Genomic DNA, 18,805 nt, shown 5'->3' on the forward strand with positions numbered 1-18,805 from the left:
CCAGTCGCTCTACATAAATCATCTTTATCTACATGATTTTATGATCCAGTTAAGTGCAAGGCAGCATTTCCCAGCCAAAGGCAAAGGTAGCAAGCCCGAGGCCCGCCATCAGGAGAATGAATCCCCCCTGCGTGTGGCTCAGGGTGAGGATCGGCGTCCCTTCCTTGTTCACGTCTCCAGTTTCTGCTGCCCGCTTCTGTTGATCAGCGGCCTGACGTCGTCGTTGCCTTCTTTGACTCCTAAGTTTAGTCTGTGTTAGTATATCGGCTGTCCACTTGTCGTATAGACCTGCCTGTGGACGAAAACCCTCATGTTAGCGATGATAAAATAATTTATGATAATTATTGTTGATATTAATTCTTCATCATTATAATAAAAATTCTTTATTATCATTATTACTATTATTATTATTATTATTATTATCATTATCATTATTATTATTATTATTATTGTTGCTGTTGTTGTTGTTGTTGTTGTTGTTGTTATTGTTGATGTTGTTGTTTTTTTTTGTTGTTATATTATTATTGTTATCATTATCATCACCATCATCATCATCATGAGCACGATGTAAAAATAAAATGTTTACATCGTGCTCAACAAAAAAATGCAGATAATATCAGCACGAAAAACTAAAGAATAAGATGTTTTCCAGTAACCGCACGAATTGAAATTTACTTTTTTTTTTTCTTAATGAGATTTAACGACAGTGGGCTGATATTTAATGTGTAGTTTGAACGCAGTATTTTTTTTTTAACAGCGACCGTAAATAAATATTCACGAAAAGACCAGTCTAAATCTAAATACGATAATGATATTGCCCCTCACACTTACCCCTAATGCAGCTAATAGGCATCTATCCAAGTGAGCCTTGTATGGCGCATCGTGAGGGATGGGCCAGGCAGAAGGCGCCGAAAAAAGGGACTCGCGACTAACGTAGAGATGAGTGCTGCCATCTTCTTCTGTAAATTTGTCCATAATCTCATACTGAAGATACTTTTTTTCCTCTGCATGGCTGCTTCTGTTGAATGAATAAATAGATGTTAATAAGGGTCGTTGCAGTAGGGCAGGAAAGCCAAAGAACGCCTAACTTTCTGATTGGGACAGTGCAAACTGCCTCAAAAAATTAATTCATCCATATGTCACCTCAACACAACCTTCCAGACAACTATCCCCTCTTCTTCAATGACACTTAGCTGTCCCCCATCTTCTACACTAAACATCCTCGTTCTGTCCTTTACTTATAATCTAAATTAGAAACTTCACATCTCGTCTCTAACTAAAACAGCTTCTATGAGGTTTGTTGTTCTGAGTCATCTCCGCCAGTTTTTCTCACCCCCCTCCCACGGCTGTTACCTCTGTACAGGGACCTTATACGTCCATGTATGGAGTATGCCTCACATGTAAGGGGAGGTTCCACTCATTTAAATGACGGCAGCCGGTGTGTTATGACTCGCTAATAGTAAAGAGACAAGCTGGTTGTAGACATTCTTTAACACCGAAGAAGAAATATACTATCTACGTTTTTACAAATTTAGCTTTGCACTAGACATTATGTATGCTCACCAAACGCATTTATAAATCCTAACTACCTCATCAGCTTCTAAACTTACCTCTTTACTAACGCATTCTTGAGGCCCTCCATCAGCGAGGGTCCAGGTTTCATTATTCTGCCCAAGGCTTGGAACAGGGGAGAGTTAGATTCACTATAGAACTTGCGGTATTGTTCACCATAAGCAGGTACGGTGACCCTGCAAAGAAATTGATACTTTACTGTATTGTCTGATATTGAATACATATCTTTACATACAAAATATGAAGACTTCTTTGTTTTCCATTAACAATATATATATATATATATATATATATATATATATATATATATATATATATATATATATATATATATATATATATATATATATATATATATATATATATATATATATGATAAATCTGCAAAGAGAGAGATTCCTGAAATACTCTTGATCATGAAGATATGGTTAAAGAGTAATTCACCCACAGTTAGTGACTGTGAGAGAGAGAGAGAGAGAGAGAGAGAGAGAGAGAGAGAGAGAGAGAGAGAGAGAGAGAGAGAATCATGATTTTTTTGTGACCACCTAATCTTAATGGACCATCTATGTACATTACATTTCGTCTTGGTATAATAGCATGTGAAAGTCAAACTTTCCCTTCATCCTGAATACTCGATACATACATGTCAACAGTGTCGACGACTTCCTGAAGTGTTTCTGGACGTGGAGGATACTTAGGAAGAGTAAGGGAGGCAGTCAAGTTGCTGCGATAGGCTACTGCCAGGATAAATGCAAATATCAGCCACGCAGCTACTAGGAGACGAATGGAAGAGGCACTGGACAGCCGTTGAGGGAGGTTTTGGCCTAACAGCATTCCCACCATGTCCTGGAACACTGCTCCTATACCCGTGTATCTTCTTTGTCCATCATGGTCAGCCCGTGTGAACTGTGAAATATGACGCATAAAATATGTAATGCGAAATGTTGAGAAATGTTATAGGTTAGTGTATTCTCAGGAGAGACATCATCTTTTATAGAAATATACAATAGAGTTAGTCGGAAGAATATTTACCAAAATCAAAAGGGAAGGAACGAGGAGGAGCGGGACAAGGAGTGTTATCCACACTTCATTTGCCAGTGGATAGTACAAGCTCGTCCACTGAGCCTCCAGGCTGGGTTTAGCCATGGCAAACGACCTATGGCCATATGCATAGCTGAAACTGAAGTCATACCTTTCCGCTCGCACAGTTAACATCCCATAAATAACGGAGGCTATCAGTGAAGTGCGGTCCTCGACCAAATTTGTTACCTTGAAAGACAAATTTATCATCAGACGGTTCTAAACTAAACCTCCAGGAAGATATAAAGCAAAACGTTGGCCTTTGTGCTGCGACAGTCCAACGGTTCATAGAAAGATAACATGTTGGAATCCTGAAGTGCACATTACAATGATGCCAAAGTCAGCTGAGACAGGAAAGATGAGACTTTTTGACTCATTTCTGTAAGATACTATTTAAGAACGTTGATGTATTGCTGTATTGTTATATTTCACGCCGTAGATTTTAATGAATTGTCATCAATGGAAATTTGAGAAATTCAGCGTAAATATATATATATATATATATATATATATATATATATATATATATATATATATATATATATATATATATATATATATATATATATATATATATATATATATATATATATATATATATATATATATATATATATATATATAATTTTTTTTTTTTTTTTTTTTTTTACTTATAATTTGAACTGGAAACTTCACATCTCATCTCTAGCTAAAACAGCTTCTATGAAGTTAGGTGTTCTGAGACGTCTAAACCAATTTTTCTCACCCCCCCTGCTGCTAACTCTGTACAAGGGCCTTATCCGTCCATGTATGGAGTATGCTTCACATGTCTGGGGGGGTTCCACTCATACTGCTCTTCTAGACAGGGTGGAATCAAAAGCTTTTCGTCTCATCAACTCCTCTCCTCTAACTGACTGTCTTCAGCCTCTCTCTCACCGCCGCAATGTTGCATCTCTAGCTGTTTTCTACCGCTATTTTCATGCGAACTGCTCTTCTGATCTTGCTAACTGCATGCCTCCTCTCCTCCCGCGGCCTCGCTGCACAAGACTTTCTCCTTTCTCTCACCCCTATTCTGTCTACCTCTCTAACGCAAGAGTTAACCAGTTTTCTCAATCATTCATCCCTTTCTCTGGTAAGCTCTGGAACTCCCTGCCTGCTTCTGTATTTCCACCTTCCTATGACTTGAATTCCTTCAAGAGGGAGGTTTGAAGACACTTATTCATCAATTTTTGACCACTGCTTTGACCTTTTTATGGGACTGGCATCTCAGTGGGCATTTTTTTTTATTGGATTTTTGTTGCCCTTGGCCAGTGTCCTTCCTACATAAAAAAAAAAAAAATAAATAAATATATATATATATATATATATATATATATATATATATATATATATATATATATATATATATATATATATATATATATATATATATATATATATATATATATATATATATATATATATATTTCTAAAATAATTTTCCATTGCATAGGACTGGTAAATATCATTGGGTTTTTTTGTTGAGGAGGGGTAGTTCTCCCCAACAATTCCAATACGATTTCTTCAGGTTTCGTTGACCTAAAGCGCGGAGCTAGAAAAGTGTTTAAAAAATCGAAAATGGCTACATTGGTAGCCGTAAATACTAACATTACGTTTAAAAAAACGGGCCTTCCTCCTTCACAACTCACATCATCCCACGATGAAGTTGGAATGACCCGAATTGTAAAGTTGAGGACTGAGGCAACAGCTTCCAGAAGGCGATAGTCGGAGCCACGATACATGATCACCCTGGAACCATCAGGGCCCCTTGCTTCCTCTTCGCCCCAGTAAGGCATGTAGGGCTGCGCCGTCACGTTCACTGCAGTGCCGTGAAAACTGTACCGAAATGCGTAATGAAATTTATAATACGAACCTGGAACGTGCTACAAGATATAGATACGAAAGCTTGCATCTATATTTATCAATCTACTATATATATCTATCTGTGTTTATCACACACACACACACACACACACACACACACACACACACACACACACACACACGAATGATTGCATGAGCCTTTCCAGAAAGGAAAAGCGAAAAAAAAATAGTAATATTGCAAACTTGTCGAATTTATCTTGGAAGAAGGAGACTGAAGAGAGTGGTATGAAGCTGTTAGGTGATGTCCAGAAGGCAATCTTGACCGTCTGGGAACCGGTCGGGCTGTATGGCAAGTAAGTGTACACGGCGTACCTGTACAAATATTTACGTGTATACAGTATGCTGATTTCAAAGATTACCTATAATCATGTATGAAGTAATCAAGTACAAAATCACTTATATATTAATAATAAAAAAAAAAAAGCTATTACTTTCTTGTAATTGTAGTAGTCACACTTTTAAGGTAAACAAATAGAAAAGGTATAATAAGATATAAATGAAAGAAAAAAATATATAAAAATAGGATTCCACACTGCAAATGAGGGGCGTTGTTTGAACAAAGGAAGATGCGCCGAACTACAAATAGGTGTTGGTTATCGAGGGAAGTATTATCGTTGTGACAAATGTTTTAGCTGCAAAAAGGGAGTTTGAGGAATTAACAGTTAACCAGTCAGCATCCTTGCCCGAACATTGAGAGCATACAAATGGATATGTATACAAATAGCACATACTTTGTGTGATTTATGTGCTCCTCCTTATTGAAAATAACTCCGTTCATCATGGAGAAGGTCCAGTAGGCAGGTAGAAGGGCCTGCAGTTCTGTGAATGCGAGGTGGGTCACCACCACCAGCTTAGTTGTCCACACCAGCAGCCGAAGCTTCAGGGACCACTGAGCGAAGGCGACGAGGAATTCCTTGTCAAAACTCGCTACCACTACCATTGTGCACTGCGACGACCGACGCACCTAATGACGTAGAACACACTGCATGACTAACACTGGCACAACTGTGGTTACGAACATTACAGCGGTGTTGCATTGTGACAAAAAAAAAAAAAAAAGAGTTGGTACAAAAGCCATTCACCAGTTTTATTTTCTCAAATAGACTATTTGTTCTAGGAAGTGTGAAAGAAGAACATGACAATGGGTGGAAAGACCGAAAATAACTCATTGCTAAGATGTTCCTAATTGTCTTTAAAAAATTGTTTACCAGTTTATACACTGCAACAGTGACTTTATTACCGAGCCTAGGTGAAATGCATTCCTTTTATGATGAATAAGTTTCTCTGACATAACTGGAAGCTATTTATGAGAGCCACACCGTTTCATCAACATCGTACACTAGCTATGGTTTCGCATTGTTTACAGTGATGTTTTCATTTTATTTCTCTGTCTGTCTGTTTGTTAAATGTATACTGCTATGTACTTGCGACGCTGGGGTATAACTTTTCCAGTTTATTCCTATATTATGCCTCTCACTTCTTGTCACCCGCATAGCCTGGCACAGTTTCATGCTGAATGATCTACTATGACGCAGCCCTTGCCCTTTTTCCGTGCTTTCGACAGGCACTGAATTGTAATGACTTGCGCTTCCAATGGTAAAGTGATGAGCTTAGCCACGTGCAGAGAGAGAGAGAGAGAGAGAGAGAGAGACAGAGAGAGATGAGTACATGGGGAGAAGAAAGCTGGTGATCGATCCATCAGGTAGTAGAAAGAAAAGAAGACAAAAGAGAAGGTTTATGGACACGGTGAAGGAAAGCTTGCGATTGATGGGTATTATAGAAGAAGATACAAAAGGCTGGTAACTAGAGGGAAGGTGATCACTATCGCGGCACCTAAAGCAAGCAATCGTAAGAAGTTTCCCATTCTGTGTTGTATAAAGCAGACGCTACACCTGCCGAAACGATAATTACTCCTAGTGAGGTCTAAGGCACTGGATCAGGGGGTACTGTGAACTTATCATTAAATTGACCTGTCACCTCACTGAACGTTTCCCTTTGTATCTCACAACACAAGGGGGCAGTCACAGCCTGCCCTCTAAAGACAACTCTATTCCTTCACACAAAACTACAAGCACCTAATTACACACACACCTTTCACTCAAAATTCACAATTATCATGGGGACTCCTACCCCAGCCTCGGAGTCCCCATCTGGGGAGGGGAACACAAATGTCACCACAAAATGTTGTTGTTGCCTTGGACATATCAAAAGGTTTTCGATAGATTCTGGCACAAAGCTTTGATTTCAAGACTACCTTCTTATGGCTTCCATCATTCTCTTTAACTTCATCTCAAGTTTCCTTTCTATTGCTGTTGTGTTAGACGGTCACTGTTCTTCTAAATATATTAACAGCGGTGTTCCTCAGGGTTCTGTCCTGTCACCCACTCTCTAATTGAAAAATGTTTTCAAAGGACAGCTAGCGGATAATTCATTACATATTATTACATTGCAGTCCTAATTTAAATAGATCTGTAAACGTAACAGTCGCATACCTGACGTGCCAATGTGATTAATTTTGATAGGTGGTCAGCGGAATTGGTGTTCATGTTGTCAACATTCGCCTCGAATATTGCCAAGGTTTGCCAGCGATTCCATGTTGATTTGAAATTCTGAAATTTATATAAGTATGTGTGTGTGTGTGTGTGTGTGTGTGTGTGTGTGTGTGTGTGTGTGTGTGTGTGTGTGTGTGTGTGTGTGTGTGTGTGTGTGTGTGTGTATAATCAACCTTATATTTTCAATAATCTCATTCATATTTCCAGCCATGCATGCCTTGTGCACTATATGTATGATATTAACTGTTGAAGGGATGTCGGTTCTGTCCATAACGACGATAGCGGTGCACAAGTCGCTTGTGTAGTTTTGCACCAATTCTGCTGCGGGTAGTAGCTCCTCCCTCACATCTGACCATTATGGTATATAAGAATATCAGTATTTTTGACCATGAGAAATAGTTAAATCTCTAGTATTTTTTTTTTTTTTTCTCACTCTTATGCGACCGGACTTACCTTTCGTTTTGGGAAGGCCAGCTACTATTGTCAGGCTGAACACCAGCAACAGCCTCACGAGCATACTGGTGCTCGACTGCCCCGGCCACCACCATTTGAACAAAAACAAGCTGCTGATATCTGATTATATAGTTTCTGCCAGCTGTTGCTTCAGATCCTGGAAACAGGTATGCTTGGTCAGGGTGTTTATTGATTGGTTGGTGCGTGTGTACTTGCATATGTAAATCTAAATATATTTTCTTGGAGACCGTGTACACTCTTGCTATGGTTTCGTAATACTTGTACATTATTTAGATAACAATTAGAGGCCTCAGCCAATAACACAATGCTTCGTGGTATTGAAAATGTTTCAACTTTATGCTTTCTTTTATCTGCATATCTACGTGTCTGTCTGTTTATCTATGTAGCTATCTATCTACCTACCTCTGTATCTCTGTCTGCCTATCTATCTGTCTGTCAATCTGTGCACTTCCACATGCACTGATTGGAAGTTGTGATCCCACATAGATATAACTTTGATGTCCATAATTAAGTACTGAAATCTAATTATTTATTTATTATACAGAACTGCCACAAATTACGCATTGGTTGTAGAGTTATTTAAGTTATGTTAAGGATAATGAAACAAAACAATTATTTAATATCATGAAAGCAATATTTTATGTAGTGTCTCCCGATGTCAGTAACATTCAACAAATTACTTTACTATTGTTTAATATCTTGGTAATCATCTGCTCCAGCGTGACTCAAAATGTCGTAATATATAACATACTTATATAAGGGAATGGAAAACACGCATTCCCCTAACGATAACATTAATAATTACAGCAATGCATTGACACCATTTTTCCGAGTAACTGTGCTCAAAATTTTGCCACTGAGGTATTCATACTTAAAGATGTACCCTTACTTAATTCATGTCCAGCAGGAAGAAAAGGTCTATTTTCTCGTCTTAGTCTAGTCTATGTCCTGGTTATGTTTACAACTATGTCCATACAGTAATGCATGACGGCAGCTGCGATAAGAGCCGCGAATCAGCCGAAACAATAATACATCAGTGCTGGCTTTAAAATTTCATTGGTAATCTTGCTTTTCAGTCCATGAAGTCATGCGGCTTGACTTGTTAACGAAATACTTGGCATATTTATTGTTTTTGAAAGTTATTTTTTTCGTAATAAACTGTTATGAGACTAACCTGCGCTATTATACGACTATGAAATGAGTTTTATCCCGATAGAGTTTTGTCATGCTCTCGTAAAATAAACATCGCTGCTGAGTGATCCACTGTGATTTAGTTGAGTTTATATGGGGTTGTCTTACATTTAGCGTCTCTCTCTCTCTCTCTCTCTCTCTCTCTCTCTCTCTCTCTCTCTCTCTCTCTCTCTCTCTCTCTCTCTCTCTCTCTCTCGTCGTGTTCAGATAGATCAGCGGAGGGAACTTAGAAGTTTTAATTTTGTTAAACATTCACTTGTTTAGTAAGAATTTTGATGTTATTTGAAAGGAGTGTAAAAACACCATACTTTCCTCTTCTTCTTCTTCCTCTTCTTCTTCTTCTTCTTCTTCTTCTTCTTCTTCTTCTTCGTCTTCGTCTTCGTCTTCGTCTTCCTCTTCTTCTTCTAATTCTTCTTCTTCTTCTTCGTCTTCTTCTTCTTCTTCTTCTTCTTCTTCTTCTTCTTCTTCTTCTTCTTCTTCTTCTTCTTCTTCTTTCTCACGAAAACTGAATATTGAAAACTGAATATTCAGCCATTATTCCTTTAGAGTGGCAGTGCTCAATATATTGATAATAAATCATAAATATTTTGTGTGACTGTTCATGGCGAATTAATGACTACATTTTTTTGTTTATATTGTCAATTGTTACTACATAAGCCCTTGAGTTTGACTTGTATAATCACGCTGTACGACGCAAGAGTTAGACGGATATAGACGTAACTTTCAAAGTTGTTGCTCCGTGAGTTTCGTCAGTTGATCTAGACTTTAAGCTTTCAACTTATGGGTTTATGTTTTTGATTGCAAGATTTTTGTTTCTTTTTCTTCTCGCAAAATCTAGATGTTTTTGCATTTGTAAAGCTACGAAACAATAAAATATACTGCCTAATAAGGATTTGTAAGTTAGAAAGCTTTGGATACTACAGATTTTTTTATATATTTATAAAATGAAAACAGGCTTGTTTTCTTGCCCTTGAAATAATTATTTCGGATAAAGAACCAGAAGGTTACATCACTTAGTGTGGTTACCCAGTGGTTTCAGGCAGCAGAGTTCTTGGACGAAGGCGAAAGTGGCGAGGATCAGGCCCAGCATGAGGAGGATGAAGCCACCTTGAGTGTGACTGAGGGTGAGGATCGGAGGACCCTCTGACAACTTTTCCACCCCTGTTTCTTGCTCCGACCGATCGGAGGCTAGGCGCTGCCGCTGTCTCCTCTGACTCTTCAGTTTCGTCTCTCTCAGTAAGTCCGCTATCCACTTCTCATAGAGACCAGCCTGCCGACAACAGATGTTGTGGTGTTTGTCACTTTTGATTTATGAAAAGTGGTCATAATTTAGTTCTTTAACCGTCCTTGAAACATAGAATAGTTAGACTGTTGAATGTTCATGTCGTGCATTGAACGAAATCTTATTGATTCTGTAATTTGCTATGGCCTTCTTGAGCTGGACTTGTGCCCGTCAACAGTTACCCTCCAGGAAAGAAGTTCGAAGTCATATAGGCCCTATATACACATTACACAACACAACCCAACGCTTTCTTCAAGAGCCATGAAGGACAACACTCTTTAATTTTTTTAAGGATGTAAAAAGAGTTCGAACCTGTGATTGTGTTGTGGCAGGCGAGGACACTGCCCGCGGAGCCATGGAGCGGTGTAGGAATGTGTTTTGAGGTGTTATTTAGTCATGCGTCTTGCTTGATGTGAAAGCGTCTACGTGTCACTGAGTGTATACCTGTAGTACGTCTGTAAGTTTAGTAATATTACAGAAGCTTCAAAGTAAAATGGATGGTAAGCTGACCACATAGAAGCAATCAAAAAATAAGATTGCTTAAGGGAGCATTTTAACGGTATACATACGTAAAGGCATCAAACTCTTGAAATGGGGAAAATGTTTCTGAGTTTGCAAAGATTGATACAAGCAACTCATATTCTTATTTAGATCTGCAAATCATGAGGACTTTCAGTAAAACTATTTAGACCTAGTAGAACCTCTATACATTGTTTATCCGTTCACAAAGATGCATTTCTTTGTTTTATATAAATTCTTAAGTGTCATTCCTATTTAGATTATGTGTAAACAACCCATGAGACTGAAGGAAGAATGACGAGCTGTTGCCTTATGTCCAAATACAAAGTAAAAAGTATGTGAAATATATTTAACTGAGTAGTGATAATGATGGCACATTTTAAGAGGTGAAACTAAAGTTTACATGTTTGAATCTACTTTTTAAGCGTTTATATATTACTTTTAAAAACTTTCATAAAAGTACTTTCAAGGAGATGTGTATGCAAATTGACTCAGTGATCTCTGATAAGCGATGTTTGATTTTTCAAGCACGAAATCACTTGCAAGACCCACCTCCAAGGTAGCTACGATCCATCTGTCCAAATGAGCCTTGTAGGGCGCGTCGTGCGGGATTGGCCAGGCGCTGGGCGATGGAAAGATGGATCCACTGCTGACATACAGACGAGTGCTGCCGTCCCCTTCCGTGAACTTATCCAGAATTTCGTATTGTAGATATTTCCTTGCCTCTGTATGGCAGCTTCTGATATATATATATATATATATATATATATATATATATATATATATATATATATATATATATATATATATATATATATATATATATATATATATATATATATATATATATATATATATATATATATATATATATATATATAAAATTGAACTTGAACGAGTAAAACCTCTGTGAATGAGAAAATTATTCCCCCTATAATGTTTTTGACCTCCACACTTACTTTTCCACCAATGCCTTCCTAAGTCCCTCCATCAGTGATGGTCCAGGATTCATCAGTCTGCCCAGTGCTTGGAACAGTGGAGACTTAGACTCACTATAAAATTTTCGATGTTGTTCTCCATAAGCGGGCAAGGTTACCCTGTAAAACAAATGCACATTATTCGCCAGTAACAGCAGTTATGGAAACCATACTAAACACAATGTAAACTCGTTCGAAAGATATGATGTTTTCAGGAAGCAGTTTGTATTCATTAAATTTATACTAGATTGGGAGTAATTCTATTGTAAAGTCTTATTTAACAGAACAGTATTTGCTCCACCTCCTGTTTTCTGTTACATTTGCAGTTTTCATTTTCCATCCGGCTCGTGACCAAATACCATGAAAATATTTTGGTCTACATACATGTCAACGGTATCAACGATTTCCTGAAGTGTCTCTGGGCGAGAAGGATACTTGGGAAGGGTGAGAGCGGCAGTCAGGTTACTGCGATAGACGGTCGCGATGATGAAGGCAAATATAACCCAGGCTGTCACCACAACCCTAGTGGAGGAGGACCTGGACAGCCAATAAGGGAGGCCCTGACCCAGGAACGATCCCACCATGTCCTGGAATACCACCCCGACACCCACATTTCTTCTACTTCCATTTCCATCTTGACTTGCACGAATGAGCTGCGGGATGCAGTGTTTGGAAGATTTAACCAGTGGCCGCTGATAATCGTCAAAGCTGCTGGGGGGTGGGGAAATAAGAACACTTTATGTAGTACTAATTATTTCTAGAAATATAAATAATGAAAAATATTACCAGACTCAAGAGGAAGGGAACCAAGAAGAGAGGGGCAGGCAATGTCATCCACACTTCAAGAGCCAGGGGATAATAAAGGCTTTTCCACCGGGGCTCCAGGCCAGGTTTGGCCACTGCAAATGACGCATGCGACGTTTCGTAGATGTAACTGAAGTCATACTTTTCCCATCGCTCAGTTAACACCATGTGAATAACGGGAGCGATGAAAGAAATGCGTTCTTCAACCAGCTTTGTTACCTTGAAAGACAGATTAATTATAATTACATTTAGCTTATGAGCAGAAAATTATGCTGCCAGTATCCTGTACACATTAGTCCAAACACATCTCAGAAGAATTTGTTTCATAGTCAACGGTAACGTTGCCCATCTAAATCAGAAAATCCCAGTGATATTTCAATATTTCTTGTTTTATAGCACCAGTTAACTTTATCCCCGTGTTTCTCCCCCCGCCCACCCCTCCTTTGCTTTTTGGTTCAGATATCTTCAACTTAAGTCTGAAAAAAAAATTATATATATATATATATATATATATATATATATATATATATATATATATATATATATATATATATATATATATATATATATATATATATATATATATATAGATAGATAGATAGATAGATAGATAGATAGATAGATAGATAGATAGATAGATAGATAGATAGATAGATATCGTGTGGTGCACACATGCCATCTTTACAAGTTACCTGTTCACGTCTCAGTTGACACTGTGCGGCACTTTCTGACCAAGGAATCTGTATACAAGGTCAGACTGAATGTCCCATATTGGGAGACCCCACGTCTAGGGGAACTACGGTAACGCTTTAATGCTGAGAAAGATGAGTTTCACTCCGCGGCATGAGACGCTTCTCCTGTTTGTAAAGGCTGGTCTTCTCCGTGAAATGTAGGGATTTATATCTTGTTTACTAGAGCACAGCGGGAGCACCTTACAACGAGTGAAACCGATCGAAGGCCATTGGAGTGTATTATTTTTATTCATTTTTTTTTCATCGTACTTTAATGAAAACAGCTCAAACGTTGCTATTTTTTTTTTTATTTTGTAAGCCCAGAAAATTTGTGGTTCGAGCAGTGACGTGTATAATATATATATATATATATATATATATATATATATATATATATATATATATATATATATATATATATATATATATATATATATATATATATATATATATATATATATATATATTAGCTCATCGGTTAGATAAGAAAAAAAAACATTTTGGCCCACATTAAAATGTAGTGATTGTAAAATAGCGCGTTAACCAAATACTGATAAAACAAAATATAGAGCAATTTTTGGGTTGTGTGAGGGAGCGGTTGTGAAATCTTTTTAAGTTACATTTTATTACTGCCTTCTGAAAAACCTACTTGATCAACGATGAAACAAAACAATCCATCCCTGCATGTCAGCGCAATTAACGCATTCTAAATCAGAAGGTACAAGAAACCCATGCAATAAAGAACGAAGCTCTGTAAATTCAGAGAACGAAAGAGATTGCGGGGTTATAGTTAGCTCTGATCTCCGTCTACGAAAACAATGCAGAGGTCAATAATAAAGCAGATATGGTATCAGAATTAAGTTTTAGGAATGTTAAAAGTAGAAGTCCCGAAATAATATTCAATTTATATTTGGCGCTGGTCAGTCCTCATCTAGACTATGCTGTGCAGTTCTGGCCCCTGTATTACAGGAACGATATAGGTCTATTGGAATCAGTACAAAGGAGAATGACTAAAAGAATACAGGAGACGAGGACTATTCCTTATGAATCTAGACTGAAATTTTTAAATTTGCATTTCTTAGAGAGGGGTAAGTTAAGAGGGTTTCTGATAAAACTCTAAGTGGTATAGAGGATATAACATGCAAAATTCTCATGATCAGTAATCAGTATAGAACGGGAAAAGTGATAGGAAGAAATTGGTTCCCAAATTAAGTATTAGATGAGTGGGATGGACTCGGTAATCAGGTTGTTAATGCTTAGTCAATAGGGAGCTTTAAAGGAAGATTAGACATATTTATGGATGGGAATGGTGGGTGAAAATAAGAAGGTATGTATGTTTCATACAGTGATAGGCACGTGTATGCCCGATGTCTTCTTGCAGCTTCCCTTATTTTTTTATGTTCTTATATTCTTATGTTCTTATGTCTCGGATAATTTTACACGCTTGTAGTGTAGACGTCTATCCCTTAATTTAAATGCAGAAGAAGCTCATGAGCAGATGAAGACGATTATAATTATAGGCACCAAAACAAGTATTTTTGTATCTTTACCACTCACCTCCGCCCACGATGGAGTCGGCATGACCCACACAGTGAAGTTCATAGCTGAGGCAACAGCCGCTAACAGTTGATAGTCTGAACCAAGGTACACAGTTTTCCTGGAGCCACCAGGATGCTGCTCCACGTCCTCTCCCCAGTAGGGCATGAAGGGCTTGGCAGTCACATTAACTTTTGCGCCGTAGAAACTGTTTATAGAGAGGCGTTTCACAATGAATATACTGAATAGGAACCCAAAATACATTTCTTTTATTTCCTTTATTCAAACATCTTATATAACAAAATAACTGATTGGCAGAGAAATAAGTAATTACTAGGTAAGGGCGAGTAAATTAATGAATAACAACCCACTTATAAAATTTGTCAGTGAAGAAGGGGACCGGAGAGAGACGTTTGAACCCGCGAGCTGGTGTCCAAAAGGCGATCTTGACCACCTGGGAGCCATCCGGGCTGTACGGCAGGTACGTGTACACGGCACTCCTGTACAGATGCATTATATGAACTAAGTGTTCAGTGAAACGTCGAAGACTCATGGAAGCAGGATTACATATGCCTATAACCCAATTATGCTAAAACAGAACTCGTTACCTGTAATACAATAATCTGATTAGATGATTGAGATTAAGCAGAACATTGTCGGTAATAGTTCCAAGACTAAATCACACTTCAAGGAAAAAAATTAAAATCATGGTTGCTTAAAAAGTAGACTTTATATTCCAAAAGGGTTGATTTCTCCTATTTCCAGTCGACCGGACTAAACTATGGAATTTATCCTACACTTGTGGTTGATGACGCCACTCAGCCAAATTCATCACAAGTATTCATAAGCAAAAAAGATTATACCGTAGTAAATACTGTTGCCTATATTTCCGTCGATAATTTCCAGAGGTGTTACTACACAGGTCTGTGATCACCTAACCAGTCGTGTCTGCACATGTACCTAGTGTTGTATTTTCATTACCGGGAATGCTGTGTGCCGCTCTCCGTAATAAAGAAAACCGTGTTCATCATGGAAAAGGTCCAGTGTGAAGACAGGAGGACCTGAACCTCCGATAAAGGTAAACGGCTCACCACCACCAGCTTGGTGGTCCACTCCAGCAGCCGTCCCCTCAGAGACCACTCCGCGAAGGCGATAAGGATGTTTGGCTTATGATTCACCATCAACACCATCGTGCACCACGACGCCTGACGGACCTGCTAACAAATAAATGTATATGTATAGTTTCGTAGACACTTTTACAGTGATCGAGACACTAATCTGTAACAGCTTTGCGAAACTCGCTAAACCGTTACTGAGACCAGCCTGGTATGAGGGGGGAAACCTACCCTTTTCGATACAAAATGAGAGGCACCCACCCACCCAACCATCAGAAGATGTTCACTCTTCTGCTTCACCAACAGTATGTTATCAAGAAAATAAGTCGAAAGATTAAGAAATGCACAATGATGGAGACATCTTGCATTGATCAAGTGTAAATATATGATTGTTGCCAAGCATAACTGTAAGCGAGCAAGGCTAACTAGTGCTATAAATATCTTGAAACTAAAAAGTTTTGAGCTTTTTTTGACCGAGATCCACACCTTGCCATGAAAGTCGAAATGAACATTGGTTGATACAAAGCAAATTTTCCTCCACAGGACAAAAACACTTATGTATTAACCATATTTACGTGCATTTCTGTCTGGTGTACAGATAGACAAAGAAAGTAACTTTTGATGCTGTAGAGGAAGGATTATACACATTTATCTGGAGTTGCGAAAGTACTTGTAGTTTCATCCTCTCTCCCACACGGCTGAAGTCACGTGAGTCTCTCTCTCTCTCTCTCTCTCTCTCTCTCTCTCTCTCTCTCTCTCTCTCTCTCTCTCTCTCTCTCTCTCTCTCTCTCTCTCTCTCTCTCTCTCTCTCTCTCTGGAAAAACCGACAGCTGTCCTCGTTCCCTGTCTACAGTATGTAGCAACTCTCTGTTGTCTCAAGTGCAACTTTCGTACCTGGCGTGCCATGGAGATCACTTTTGACAGGTGGTCACTAATGCTGGTGTTTTTGTTTCCCAAATTTACCACAAATATTGACGCTGTTTGCCACTGTTCCCAGATTGATCTCAAATCCTGAAAACAATATCAGCTTCAGTTACGGCATTTTCTTAATTACTAACTTTAACTTCATTACACAGTAAATTACTTAGCGCACACAATTGCAAATCCTTTGGCCTCGGCTGGAGATGAGGCACACGATTCGATCACCTGTTTATTTATTTATTTTTATCTGTTTATTTATTTATTTATTTTTTTTTTCAGGATGGGTAGTCGATTCCTGGACAAGTCGTGAGTAACTAAATGCAGTTTTTCATTGTAAAATAAAAATCATATCAAGTACATCAATTCAAGGCCATCAAATTAAGATTGCTATTGCGCTCACATAAGTAAAAGCACCAGATATTTGTCTTGAAGAAAAGTGCAGTGATCCTAACATTTCTTTATTTTCATTGAACATATCATAAAGTGTGCACTGTTTACCTTTACGATGTCTGGAAGAGTGGCAGTACTGTCCATTAAGATGATGGCAGTGCAAGAAGTGTTTGGTTGATCCTTCATCAACTCTACTGCACCACCAGTATGCAGGGTCAGCTCCCTCCCACCTTCCCATTTATTTATTTAAGTGGCGTACATGCAGAAAGAAGAAAATAAACAGCACGACAGCAATTTCACATTACAATTTTTTGAGATATTTGCAATTAAACTACACTCCTCTCTCTCTCTCTCTCTCTCTCTCTCTCTCTCTCTCTCTCTCTCTCTCTCTCTCTCTCTCTCTCTCTCTCTCTCTCTCTCTCTCTCTCTCTCTCTCTCTCTCCCTCCCTCCCTCCCTCCCTCTCTCTCTCTCTCTCTCTCTCTCTCTCTCTCTCTCTCTCTCTCTCTCTCTCTCTCTCTCTCTCTCTCTCTCTCTCTCTCTCTCTCTCTCTCTCTCTCTCTCTCTCTCTCACTCTCACCTCGCATTTTGGGACGGGCAGTTGCGACGCCAAGGCAAGTTACCAGCACCAGCTTCACGAGCATATTGGTGCTCGGCTGCAGCGGCCACCACCATTGGAGCTTAAACAGTTAACTTGTGGCGGCGCAGCCCTGTTAATATAGTGCTGCACAGAGGCTGCCTCACGTGCGGAAAACGTGTGATTCACCAGCATTTTTTATGCATATTGATTGGCTTCTATGCAACGTTCGCGTTTTGAAATAATTAAACATCTTTTGGACATGGCTCTCACACACACACACACACACACACACACACACACACACACACACACACACACACACACACACACACACACACACACACACACACACACACACACACACACTTTATAAGTCTGAGTTCTTAATTGAATAAGCAGGTTCACTCATCAACCCTCTGTTAAAAGAATGGCAGATATCGTCCATGGTTAGAAGGCAGGATCTGTTGATTATTCGTATCCCGAAAAGATTCGTCTCTTTGGTAGATGTATGGAATAATTCTAAGCTTGTAATTGATATTTTAGAAATACTAAATTTTGTTTCCGGTTCATTTATGTATTTTATACTAGAAACGAAGTATTCTAAGGTATTTCAACATCCAGGAGTGTTCATATTGCAGAGTTGAGTTCATGTGGCGTATACTACATGAGGTGTAAAGGTCCGAAGTAATCTGTATTTTTTTTTCGGAAGGTATTTTTTGTACAAGACACCTAAAGAATGTATTATCATATTCAGACGCACTTCCTTAGCATTTGATATCGTTATTTTTTTTTATTATTTTTTTATTATTGACCTGCGTCGGCATTAGATGCCATCATCCGCTATACTTCCGTTATCGTTAGTTACTTTTCCATTATAATTATTATTTAAAATTGAAAATGATGTATAATAAGGCTAATTTTGATGGATAATGCACATCTGCAGAGTCCTTTAAAATAAATATTCTGATTGACCTTGAAAATTTTCACTGTATCAGGTGTATTCCATGGGCTATGAGGGTGTGCGCCTTTCCACTGTCCATAAATTTTGTGAATAACAGTTTTGACATTGTTATTGGAAAAATATTTCTATAGTACCTGTTAAGCTGATATCAGAACGTGTCTGGGGCTTCAGTGCTAAGTGTTCTTTGCCGAGGACTAAGGAGAGGAAGACGGCAAGTTTA

At 38.4% G+C, this 18,805-nt stretch overlaps 3 protein-coding genes and 1 long non-coding RNA gene across 4 annotated transcripts in view; 1 reads left to right on the forward strand and 3 right to left on the reverse strand.

The window, feature by feature from the left end:
- The window catches only part of LOC135114467 (uncharacterized), an 8,220-nt gene extending 581 nt beyond the window's left edge, over window positions 1–7,639 (reverse strand). The window contains exons 1-11 of the mRNA XM_064030367.1: window positions 7,560–7,639; window positions 7,351–7,454; window positions 7,047–7,163; window positions 5,286–5,518; window positions 4,738–4,866; window positions 4,320–4,506; window positions 2,605–2,841; window positions 2,216–2,478; window positions 1,611–1,748; window positions 832–1,018; window positions 1–292 (exon numbers count right to left, since the gene is read on the reverse strand). The exon at window positions 1–292 is cut by the window's left edge and continues 581 nt beyond it. Coding sequence (XP_063886437.1) covers window positions 50–292; window positions 832–1,018; window positions 1,611–1,748; window positions 2,216–2,478; window positions 2,605–2,841; window positions 4,320–4,506; window positions 4,738–4,866; window positions 5,286–5,518; window positions 7,047–7,163; window positions 7,351–7,454; window positions 7,560–7,623 — 1,902 coding nt within the window. The 5' untranslated portion in view covers window positions 7,624–7,639 and the 3' untranslated portion in view covers window positions 1–49. The remainder of the gene's footprint in view (window positions 293–831; window positions 1,019–1,610; window positions 1,749–2,215; window positions 2,479–2,604; window positions 2,842–4,319; window positions 4,507–4,737; window positions 4,867–5,285; window positions 5,519–7,046; window positions 7,164–7,350; window positions 7,455–7,559) is intronic.
- The window catches only part of LOC135114475 (uncharacterized), a 132,681-nt gene that overhangs the window by 81,680 nt on the left and 32,196 nt on the right, over window positions 1–18,805 (forward strand). The window contains exon 2 of the long non-coding RNA XR_010275513.1: window positions 16,936–16,962. This is a non-coding gene — a long non-coding RNA (uncharacterized LOC135114475). The remainder of the gene's footprint in view (window positions 1–16,935; window positions 16,963–18,805) is intronic.
- On the reverse strand, window positions 8,240–15,134 carry LOC135114388 (uncharacterized). Its single transcript, XM_064030291.1, has 7 exons — window positions 14,992–15,134; window positions 14,642–14,828; window positions 12,336–12,572; window positions 11,934–12,202; window positions 11,532–11,669; window positions 11,125–11,311; window positions 8,240–10,041 (listed from the first exon to the last, which is right to left on the reverse strand). The coding sequence occupies exons 1-7, from the start codon at window positions 15,132–15,134 to the stop codon at window positions 9,781–9,783; spliced, it is 1,422 nt and encodes a 473-aa protein (XP_063886361.1). The 3' UTR covers window positions 8,240–9,780.
- Window positions 15,336–17,718, reverse strand: LOC135114474 (uncharacterized). The gene is made up of 4 exons (XM_064030375.1): window positions 17,625–17,718; window positions 17,155–17,276; window positions 16,630–16,746; window positions 15,336–15,834 (listed from the first exon to the last, which is right to left on the reverse strand). Exons 1-4 carry the CDS (start codon window positions 17,686–17,688, stop codon window positions 15,598–15,600), a joined length of 540 nt encoding a protein of 179 aa, XP_063886445.1. The 5' UTR covers window positions 17,689–17,718; the 3' UTR covers window positions 15,336–15,597.

The sequence above is a fragment of the Scylla paramamosain genome, chromosome 27, assembly GCF_035594125.1.
Source record: "Scylla paramamosain isolate STU-SP2022 chromosome 27, ASM3559412v1, whole genome shotgun sequence".
NCBI lineage: Eukaryota > Metazoa > Arthropoda > Malacostraca > Decapoda > Portunidae > Scylla > Scylla paramamosain.